Source organism: Pangasianodon hypophthalmus, chromosome 21 (genome assembly GCF_027358585.1).
Source record: "Pangasianodon hypophthalmus isolate fPanHyp1 chromosome 21, fPanHyp1.pri, whole genome shotgun sequence".
NCBI lineage: Eukaryota > Metazoa > Chordata > Actinopteri > Siluriformes > Pangasiidae > Pangasianodon > Pangasianodon hypophthalmus.
Genome location: NC_069730.1, coordinates 10,522,517 through 10,534,628, shown reverse-complemented (window position 1 = coordinate 10,534,628; position 12,112 = coordinate 10,522,517). Strand labels below are relative to the sequence as shown.

The following is a 12,112-nucleotide window of genomic DNA, read 5'->3' as shown; positions in this document are numbered from 1 at the left end:
CTGCATTTTCATGGCCGCCTCACATAATATTAACTGTCTGTCTCTAACACTATCTTTTGTGTTTTGACTAACAACCATGTTTATGTTAGTTTAGGGAGCTCATGTATCACAATCTGACAGGTGTCATTTGTGACTTTCTAGCCTTTGTTATTTAGGTAGCTAACTAAATATCTTAGTTATCAAGTTAAAAAAGCAAGATGTCTGATCACAAAAGAGGGATTCCTGCACATGATACCATGCACGAATGTTTAGGTTCAAACAGTACACAGGCTTGCTTCCATATGAAAAAATAAAAGACACACACACACACACACACACACACACACACACACATTTCAAGTGCGCAAAATCGTGTGTGTGGACTGAATTCATACTGAGGACAGTGAGTTTGGCTCTTCTGGATCGGAGAGCTGCTTCAGTGGCTTGACACTCATACAGAGAATCATCCGAGAGCTCGGCTGACGAAATCTCCAGGTTATACTGACCCACGTCAATGATCCTTAATACACGATAACGTGGCCATGCTGTAACACACAAATACAACCCTTGATTGTTTGATCCCATATTTACAATCAGTTACACACAACATATCTGCCATACATGCACACACACATACATCTGTAGCTTATAATGCCCCAGGTCCAGACTATATAACACATGGTAGTGCATGCAGGCACACACACCATTGCGTTATATTGCATTACATAAAAAATCACAATCACACTGTGACACAAATCTATATGCTTCCCCACATCATCACATACACACTGTTACCACAGACTCTCAGGCATACACTACCTTCACAATCTATATAAGAGGGAGGGAAAAATGAGACACAAAGAGAAATAAATGGAGGGAGAGACAGAGAAAGAGAGAGAGGAAAAAAAAAAGACAATTGTTGAGGATTGTATTAGTAAGTTCCTCCCACCAGAGGGCTCCACTCCAACACATTGGCATTCTATCTGCACTGTCTCCTCTTTCTCTCCTCTGTCTTGCGCACGCAAAGGCGCACGCGCATGCACACAGACACACACACATTATGACATCATTGATCTGGGGGGGCTGGGGAACCAAAGTATTGGCAACGATTACATCATCCTTTAGCTCAGCCAATCCTTGCAGATAGCCAACCTATGTGTAGGTGTGTGTGTGTGTGTGTGTGTGTGTGTGTGTGTGTGTGTTCACACATCTATAGGTCAGAATCATCCATTTGCATGAGAGGTGAAGGAGGACATAAAGAGAAATAAAGGAGACAAAGCAAAAGGACAAAGAAAGATGCAAGTAGCATCAATAAAGGGATAAGGCTAGAGGAGCTGCGGAGAGAAAAGCGAGAGAAAGAAAGAATGAAAGAAAGAAAGCATTGGCAAAATTTGAGGTAATAGTAGCAGTTGGAGCTGAATAAATCACAATAGATTAGACCGTTTAAGAAGCCTGTGAGCACATGAAACTATTATATATTTTAAAAATTATTATTATTATTATTATTAGTAGTAGTAGTAGTAGTAGTAGTAGTAACTTTATGCAGCACCTTTCATACAAAAAGCAGTTCAAAATGTTCTTCAAAATGACAACTATATACAACAATAAAAGGGTAAACTGCAAAGGATATAATTTATATATTTATGAATTTATATATTTTCTTGCATTTAATACAACTATATATGCACCATTGTGTGTATGAACTGTGGATGTATGCATTGTGTATGCATGCAAGTTTTGTATGACCTAAATGTGTATGTGTGTAAATGCTAGTACCTATGCCTGTGTGTTAATGCATTTTGTATGTCGGGACATATTTGTATTTTGTATTGTATAATTGTATACTGTACATACATTCACCATCCACTTTTTTAGGAACACCTGTACAGTTATCTAATCAGCCAATCATGGCAGCAGTGTAACGCAAAATATCATGTGGATACAGGTGAGTGTATTATACATGCATTTATACAAGAATACATGCAAGAATGCATCTGAGTGTCTACATGTTTCAGTATGATCTCACCCCTCAGGTCCTCTCCAATGCCTAGAGCGAGTCCGTCTTTGGTCCACTGGACGATGCCCGTGTAGTTAAACACCACACAGGAGAGTACAACCCGCTCCCCCAACACCACCGACTGATCTGCTGGCTCCTGAGAGAAGCGTGGCCCAGCCAGCACTGACCAAGAAAGAGAGAAAGGGAGAGACACATCTAATGAAATTTTGTAAATTAAAGATGTTTTTTTTTATATATATATTTTTAAAATATATGAAATAAACAGTTTCTAAATGTAAACAGTAAAAACATACTAATCATACTTTGCCACTGCAATTACATCATGTTTTCTAAAGAAATACTGTGGTGTGTTGTTTTAAGCCACTGTTCTTGTTTTGTATCTTACTTGCTTCTTTCTCTAATATATTTTTTCCTTTCCTACTGAAACACTAATGCAGAAGACATGAAATAAGCTGTGTAAGCAGAGTGCTTCTGAGACTGTGGTGAAACCAGTGGATATTTAAATTGCTACAAGAGGTAATAGCTGGAGTCAAAACATAACATTCATTCCTTGGGGATGCTTCACAAAACGATCAGCCAATCTCTTATAGGAAAATGTAATCAGCTATACACTGGAGAAACCAAGAGGAGATCATTTTGGCCGATCATTTTGTCTGTGTGTATATGTATAATATATATATATATATATATATATATATATATATATATATATATATATATGTACAGTGGATATAAAAAAGTCTACACACCCCTGTTAAAATGCCAGGTTTCTGATGATGTAAAAAAAATGAGACCAAGATAAATAATTTCAGAACTTTTTCCACCTTTAATGTGACCTATAACCTGTACAACAAAAAAGAAACTGAAATTGTTTAGGGGGGCGAGTAAAAATAAAAAAACAAAATAATTTGGTTGCATAAGTGTGCACACCCTCTTATAACTGGGGATGTGGCTGTGTTCAGAATTAAGCAATCACATTCAAACTCATGTCAGTACACACCTGTCATCATTTAAAGTGCCTCTGATTAAGCCCAAATAAAGTTCAGCTGTTCTAGTAGGCTTTTCCTGACATTTTCTAAGTTGCATCTTACAGCAAAAGCCACGGTCCACAGAGAGCTTCCACAGCATCAGAGGGATCTGATTATTAAAAGGTATCAGTCAGGAGAAGGGTACAAAAGAATTTCCAAGGCATTAGATATACCATGGAACACAGTGAAGACCATCATCATCAAGTGGAGAAAATGTGGCGCAACAGCGACATTACCAAGAACTGGACGTCCCTCCAAAATTGATGAAAAGACGAGAAGAAAACTGGTGAGGGAGGCTGCCAAGAGGCCTACAGCAACATTAAAGGAGCTGCAGGAATTTCTGGCAAATACTGGCTGTGTAGTACATGTGACAACAATCTCCCGTATTCTTCATGTCTGGGCTATGGGGTAGGGTGGCAAGACAGTCTTTTCTTACAAAGAAAAACATGCAAGCCCGGCTAAATTTTGCAAAAACACATTTGAAGTCTGTCAAAAGCATGTGGGAAAATGTGTTATGGTCTGATGAAACCAAGGTTGAACTTTTTGGCCATAATTCCAAAAAGTATGTTTGGTGTAAAAAGAACACTGCACATCACCAGAAGAACACCATACCCACAGTGAAGCATGGTGGTGGCAGCATCATGCTTTGGGGCTGTTTTTCTTCAGCTGGAACTGGGGCCTTAGTCAAGGTGGAAGAAATTATGAACAGTTCCAAATACCAGTCAATATTGGCACAAAACCTTCAGGCTTCTGCTAGAAAGCTGAAGATGAAGAAGAACTTCATCTTTCAGTACGACAACGACCCAAAGCATACATCCAAATCAACAAAAGAATGGCTTCACCAGAAGAAGATTAAAGTTTTGGAATGGCCCAGCCAGAGCCCAGACCTGAATCCGATTGAAAATCTGTGGGGTGATCTGAAGAGGGCCGTGCACAGGAGATGCCCTCGCAATCTGACAGATTTGGAGCGTTTTTGCAATGAAGAGTGGGCGAATATTGCCAAGTCAAGATGTGCCATGCTGATAGACTCATACCCAAAAAGACTGAGTGCTGTAATAAAATCAAAAGGTGCCTCAACAAAGTATTAGTTTAAGGGTGTGCACACTTATGCAACCACATTATTTTGTTTTTTTATTTTTACTTGCCCAACCTAAAAGATTTCAGTTTGTTTTTCAATTGAGTTGTACAGGTTATAGGTCAGATTAAAGGTGGAAAAAGTTCTGAAATTATTTATCTTGGTCTCATTTTTTTACATCACAGAAACCTGGCATTTTTACAGGGGTGTGTAGACTTTTTATATCAACTGTATATATATATATATATATATATATATATATATATATATATATATATATATATATATATATATATGAGACAAACAGCTTTCATTTTCAGATATTTACATCTAGATGTGTTCAGCAACTTAGAACATGGCACCTTTTGTTTGAGCACACCCATTTTTCCAGTGATCAAAAATATTGGAACATGTGATTGACAAGATGTTTCTTGATAATTAATAGATATTCAGTTAATAGCTCTGAATGTCTACTCTTGGTTTGAGCCCTGGGATTTGCCTGTGAAGACTGCATTTGTTATTAAAAAGGATAAACCTACATGAAGACCAGAGAGCTGTATACAGGGATTAAAGAAAAAAGATTTGGTGTAATTTCAAAGCTTTTTTCAATCTATGAATAAAACTGATACTTCTTGTAATGCTTGACACAGTTTTTAGTCATTCAAATGGTCTTCGGCAATGGATTGGATTAGATTAACTAGCGGTTGTGAGACTGTGAGCGACAGGTCACACGCCTCTATGAAAGAACATATGTGTACTTTCAGACTGAACACATGGTCAGCCATAGATGCATGTACCTTCGTTGTGGTGGTTGTCGCACCAGGCAGGGAGGACATGTGCTAGGGAGCACGAATGGCAGCCTTGTGACTAGCTTCTGATTGATGGCGAGCTAGCACTTTTTTGACATTAATGCCATATCTCTTGTGGCATACCGTGCAAAAACACATACCTGGCTGTTTGATTTTTTTGGCTCACAAACTAAAAGGCTTGCCATTCTCCCCCATTTTGCTGAGCCATCTCCATTTATTTCATTTATTTTTTTACATTTTTCTCAATCTCTGATACATCAGAGCCTTCCTTCATTAGAAGCGCATCTATGCTAGCTAAGCTGAATGACCTGTAACCGCCCCCCCCCCCCTTCCCATTTCACAGGCATTGGGCATAGCCAATACAACAATTGGCCTGAAATGTCCTGAAAAAAGAAAGAAACCACTGGTGTACTAACAAACCATACATTGAACAGGTCAGCCAAGGAAAACAGCAGATGATGATAGATACATTGTGAGAGCTGTGAAGAAAAACCTCAAAACAACAGTTAGTGATATCACCAACAACCTCCACAGGGCAGGGGTGAAGGTATCACAATCCACCATGTGAAAATGACTTAGAGGCCATACCACAAGGTGCAAAACACTCTTCAGCAATAAGAATCAGAAGGCCAGATTTTTGGCAAAAAAATACAGAGATGAGCCACAAAAGTTTAAAAGATTAACCTCTACCAAAGTGATGGAAAGGCCAAAGTGTGGAGAAAGAAAGGATCTGCTCATGATCCAAAACATACAAGCTCACTGGTTAAGCACGGTGGAGGTAGTGTCATGGCTTGGGCTTGCATGGCTGCTTCTAGAATGGGCTCACTAATCTTTATTGATGATGTAGCTCATTATAGTAGCAGCAGAATGAATTCAGAAGTCTACAGAATCATTCTGTCTGCCATTTTACAGAGAAATGCATCCAATCCTATTGGGACGAACGTCATCACGCAGCAAGACAATGACCCATAACACATTGCTAACACAACAAAGGACTTCATCAGGGGAAAAAGTAGAAGGTTTAAACTGGCCAAAGTCAATCATCAGACCTTAAACCAGTCAGAGCATGCATTTCACCTCCTGAAGAGGATACTGAAGGGAGAAACCCCCCAAAACAAACAACAACTGAAAGAAGCTGCAGTACAAGCCTGGAAAAACATTATCAAAGAAAAATGCAATGGGTCGCTTGCTTGATAAAGTTATTGCAAGCAAGAGATATGCAACCTAATTTTAAGTGTTACTTACTTTAATTTACTTTAAGACTTTTTATTTATTTTTTAATTTGATTTAATTTGTATATCGCTTTTAACAATGGACATTGTCACAAAGCAGCTTTACTGAAATATATAAATTCAGGATATAGATTTTAAACATAAATTTAGAAATAATAATATAAATAATAATAATAAGGAAAAATAAATAAAATTTAGTTTCATAATCATTATTGAAATAACTATTACTCTATTAAATATTAATAGAAATAATGTATAATAAAAAAAATAATAGTAATAATTCAAGAATTACAAATAAGTCAAGCTAAACAAGTACAATTTTAATCTGGATATAATTATAAATAAAAAAAATACTTCTTAATTTATAGATGAACCTTTACAAATGTAACAGATACAATGTATTACCAAAAAATGGACATTAATCATTCTGGTCATTAATAATCAGACAGTCTGATTACGGCATCTTCTGACATCACAGCTTTCTCTTTTAAGATAAAGCTCCAGCCAGTTATTGGTCAGAAACCATCACCTCACTCACTATCTCTTACTTTTTCTCACCTAAAAATTGGGTGGTCTGCCACCAAAGGTGCCTTGTTCTAAGTTGTCTGACACATCTAGATATAACTATCAGGAAATGAAAGCTGAAATTCTGATCTCTCATCTCATATTCATCTTTTGATCTCAAAACCAAATGTCTTCAGTGTATAGCAAAAACAAAAGAATTGCCTTGCCATCCCAATACTTTCAGAGGGGACTGTATATATTGGATATAAATCCAAATAAAGATCAGCTGCTTCTGTAGGATTTTCCTGACATCGTCTTGGGTCCATCTAACTGCTGAAACCTTGGCCCGCAAAAAAGAGTATACAAAGCATGTATGGGATTGTGGCTGAATGATACACCCTAGTGACACCATTGGGCAGCATCATGCTATGGGCTGCTTCTCTTCAGCTGGAACTGGGGCTCTAGTCAAGATAGAGGGAATTATGGATAGCTCCAAATACCAATCCATTTTGGCACAAAACCTGTAAAGCACAACACCTTCCAGCACAATAACAATCCAAAGCACAAATCCAAGACAACAAGGGAATGGCTTCAGAAGAAGGTCAACATTTTGGACTGGCCCAGTCAGAGCCCAGATCTAAATCCTTTCAAAACCTTTGAAATGACTCAAAGAGGGCTGTGCACAGCAGATCCCCTTGCAAATAAATCTGATGCATTTTTGCAAGGAAGAGAGGAATCAAATTGCCAAATCAAGATGTGCTGAATTGGTAGACTTTTACTCAAAAAGACTGTTGTATTTACAAGAGAGTGCTGTATTATAAGCAAAAGGTGCTTTAACAAAGTTATATGTAAGGGGTGTGCACACTTACGCAACCAGGTAATTTTTTTTCTTTTCTTAAAATGTTTCTATTTATTTTTCATTGATGATTTATTTTGGTTTCTTTCTTTCTTTTTTTTTTTTTTTTACATTTACCTGCAATTTTAATAGGGGTGTAGACTTTGATTTAGGGTGCCTAAGACTTTTGCACAGTACTGTAGATACACAGATGGCTCTGTTATGCTGTAGGGGACATTTTGCTGTCCCTCAGTGGGAAGTCTAACTGCAAATCAATAAAGTTCTTGATGAAACAGAAATTATGAAACACTTCTATCCTGATGGGGGTGGGCCCTCCAAGGAATGATCCCAAAAGGGTTTACTGAATGGTTTGCTGTGTATGAAAATTATTTAAAGCAATGTATGCATTATATGCAATGGCCATCAGAGCCACCACATCTCAGCCCAGTTGAACACCTAGGAATGATATTCATCTGTCTGTTACAGTTCCCAAGACCTATAGATCGCATGCCAAAACACGCTGAAACTGTTCTGGTGGCTGGTGGGTGTCCAACACCTTGGTAAGACATTTTTTGTTAGCTTTTACTTTAAAAGTTCTACATGAACCAATTAGTCTCTGGTCAGCCTACTAACTTACTTTGACATATTCTCAAAAATTACAGTATAAACACAGATTTACTTTTTACTTGTTAATGTTTATTTTGTTTTCTTTTAAACAAAACAAAAATAGACATTATAAGTAATGTAAGCACATTTGCCTTGCACCTCCAGGGTCGGGGGTTCGATTCCCACCTCCGCCCTGTGTGCATGGAGCTTGCATGTTCTCTTGCATGCTTCAGGGGTTTCCTCCGGGTATTCCAGTTTCCTCCCCCAATCCAAAGACATATATTGTAGGCTGACTGGTATCTCTAAATTGTCCATATTTCATATTCCAACTTTTTCAAAATAGCAACGCAACTGTATAGGTTAAGAACTTTCTCTTTAATGTTAGTTTTATGTGTTAGTTTAATCATTTATTGAGTGGGATTCAGAATGGTGCTGCCTTTTCATATAAAAGGCAGAGGATAATATGCATCAAGGTTGAAACTACTTTACTGTACTTTACTTTGTTGATCCAGCGTTGTTATTTTACATTATAATTCCACATGCGATGCTACTGCTGTTTTATGTCTTTTTAACACTTTTCATGGTTGGCTTAGCATTTATTTTACACCTAAATAACTCATAATGTACATACTGTACACCACTTGGGTTCTGTGCTGTAAAAAAACAAGCTGTGATTCTCTTTTTTTCTCAATTTTTTTTTTGTGTGAAAATAGACGTCAAGTGATTTATTAACATCCAAATTCAGAATATGACCAGACAGATAAAGCGTATTCTGCTGATTAACAGATGATGTCATCTCATTAAGCATCTTAAATGATCGTCCTCACCGCAGTCTCCTCACCAATGACAGAACACGATGACATCATTGGCAGGGTAAGGAGCCAAGACTGTCTCATGAAAAATGAGTTACATTATGTACTTGAATCTCTGAACATCTCTGACTTTCTCTATCTCTCAGTTTTCTTTATATTTCTCTTCAGCATTGAATGCGTTTCACCTTATCTGTTGCATACCAAAAGCACAGCCACAACTGTACTGCTTAAAGAATTATTTATAGAATAAACGCCAGAATACTTTAGCACATCTATTATTGTAAATATATAGCCACCTCTGTAAACTCTAATTGCTAATCAATAATAGTATTAAACACCAAACTTTAGTTAGAGTTTTAACAGTCTTCAGCACCTACTTCAGAATGTTGTAAATCATAAAATATATGTAATTTTTCAAAATCTTTTATAGACATGTTGATTGTTTAAAGTGTATCCAACATGGTAATAGTCATTCGCATCCACAATGTCTCTCTTACACCAGTCTCCCAGTCTCTGTCACTTTCTTTCACAGTGGAATTTTAATTATATTCACACTGCTATATGCTATACAATACAATGCTATGACTGGATCTCTCTCTCACCCCCCCACGGTTTGTCCATTGACCCTGTCCTACTATTTATATTTGCGTTAATCTTCAAGTGACATCTTGCCCTGATATTTACAAATCTTAGTCCTATATGATGCCACTGCACAGAACCAATGTTCTATTCTACCAATAACACCCCACCTCCACCTGCTGCCACCTCTTTTCTCTGGGGGTTGTGTGTAAGTGGGGCAGGGGACAAAAATGCACAGATAAAACTTCAGCCTTGGTTTTTCACTCTTGTACTCATTTTTTCCCATATGACTCATTTTCTTCCCACTTTTTTACTCTTCTCTCTGTCTTCTCTCTTTCTTCCTAATCTTCCTCTCCTCATTCCTTCATCTCTCTCCTGCTGTCTCTAACAGGGGTATCCTCAGCTTATTCATGTTCTTACTACAACATCTGTCGTTTTAACAAATGTCTTAAAATTTTGAATCCTACATTTAGAACACATGGAATCTGCTTTAAAACATGTTGTGTTTTCATAAGGTGTTAATTATGAATGGCTGTGGAATGCTCTGCACTGAGCGTACACTAGTTTTAACCCTGAGTAATGGCTCCAGGCAATGAGCTGTTTTACAAATGTAACATTTAAAGTAATTAATTAATTAAGATAATTAATTTTATATCAATCAGATATAAACATTATCTGGTAAATTTGTTTAATTTATATGCTTGTGTCTTTTGTCAGGATTAGCTCAATGTGTTGATTTATGTGGAGTGTGCACTGCAAACTTGAGAGTAATTTAACTGGGAGAGAGTGTTCAATATAATGCTTGTGCTACCATTTAACAGTGATCTGTGTGTTGCAACGCTTTTGGGAAACTCAGCCTAGAACACCATTTATTCACCTTGCAGCTACAGTAAGTACAGAATTGTGACGTCATTTTTTCAGACCTGATATGTTGTAAACTTTGTAAGAATTCAAACAAGTGGCAGTGATTATTGGTGATTTAGTCAGATTGTACAAATAAAGCCCTATGAAAAGGTAAACAAGTATGGCGAGACATGCACTTAAATTTTAGCTTTATTATAAAGGCCAGTTTAATAAGGAAGTACTACTGAGCATCCAGTGTCCCCAGTTTGATCCTGAGCTCAGGTTAGTTTGTGCAGTGTTTCATGAGTTCTCCCCATGTTCTTGTGGGTTTGCACATTTGTGTGATCCAGTCCCTCAACACAGTAGATTTGAGCCAGTTGAAAATGTTACTGGGAATCCTGCTGGATTGGCTTTTGCCCTAATGTGGCTGTTGCTCCTATCAACACAATGGGACAAAGCTATATTTCATACATTTCTCAAGCCTATCCCACAGGCCAAATGACAGTCACCACAATCATCAGTACACAGAAAAAAAACCAGTTTTATTAAAGGTGAAGGTGAAGTGACTTGTGGCCAAGTATGGTGACCCATACTCAGAATTTGTGCTCTGCATTTAACCCATCCAAGTGCACACACACAGTAGTGAACACACACCCGGAGCAGTGGGCAGCCTTTTTTTTGCTGCGGCGCCCGGGGAGCAGTTGGGGGTTCGGTGCCTTGCTCAAGGGTCTCACCTCAGTCGTGGTATTGAGGGTGGGAGAGAGCGCTGGTCATTCACTCCCCCCACCTACAATCCCTGCCAGACCCGAGACTCGAACCCACGACCTTCAGGTTGCAAGTCCGACTCTCTATCCATTAGGCCACGAGCGTTTATTGATCAGGAATCAGTGATATAAGTGATATAAGTGAGCCAGAGAATGTACAGACCAAACCAGCAAATTTATCAGCTTAAAAATACTGTACTGTGCAAAAGTCTTAGGCACCCTATATTTTTTTAATTAAAAACTTGGTTATAGATTTTTATTTTATGACTTCTACATTATCGAGTCAGTACAAAATCCATTTTAGATTTCCAAACATTAGCTTTCCAGCACAAAATTATAGAAAGTTACAGAAAAATGTTTGTATGTCAGTAAAGAAAGCAGCATATTACATAAGAGACCACTGTTCAGACAAAAATCATAATGAAGGCTGCTGGGTTTTGCTGAAAAATAAGAAGCAAGTGTGACAGTCAAAGTCTCCAGAAGAACTGTGGCTGCTTCTGCAAGACTTCCTTATAAAACTGCAAAGCATAAAGCATATATTGTACCTGAGACTAATATTTTTTTTAAAGCAAAGGGTTGTCACACCAAATATTGAATTTGTTTCATTTATTACTGTATTACTGTTTATGCTTTTTAGAGTATTTTTTTAAATGTAGAAACATTTAATTTCATTATTTTTGAAGGCATCTTTACTCTACAGCATTTCTTTGCATGTGCCCAAGACTTTTTGCACAGTACTGTATGTTCTTTTCAAAATATATTTTTTCCTATTACAAAATAAAAACATGCCTGTTATGGTGATTCATTGTGAAGTGATCTATAACTGTTTTCTGTTTTGATTAATATAGTTATAAGACTCAACTAGAACCAACTTAACAAGCTAACTGTTATTAAGTACACAACACATGCAGAATAATTTAATAGTACCTTATCAAGGTCAAAGGGCTAGAGTATGATTCATAAACAATGCTAGGATATTGAATCTATTTTTATTTAAAGAAAACTTCAAATAATATTCCAATTTGACCA

The 12,112-nt window shown here is 37.3% G+C and overlaps 1 protein-coding gene and 1 long non-coding RNA gene across 3 annotated transcripts in view; one reads left to right on the top strand and one right to left on the bottom strand.

The window, feature by feature from the left end:
- Nucleotides 1-12,112, bottom strand: part of kirrel1b (kirre like nephrin family adhesion molecule 1b) — a 55,456-nt gene that overhangs the window by 18,018 nt on the left and 25,326 nt on the right. For both annotated transcript variants that reach the window (XM_026925709.3, XM_026925708.3), the window contains exons 2-3: nucleotides 2,006-2,158; nucleotides 375-524 (exon numbers count right to left, since the gene is read on the bottom strand). In XM_026925709.3, the coding sequence (XP_026781510.3) occupies nucleotides 375-524; nucleotides 2,006-2,158 (303 nt within the window). The remainder of the gene's footprint in view (nucleotides 1-374; nucleotides 525-2,005; nucleotides 2,159-12,112) is intronic.
- Nucleotides 531-2,134, top strand: LOC128317133 (uncharacterized). The gene is made up of 3 exons (XR_008300652.1): nucleotides 531-1,375; nucleotides 1,855-1,924; nucleotides 2,013-2,134. It is a non-coding gene; the product is annotated as an uncharacterized LOC128317133 (long non-coding RNA).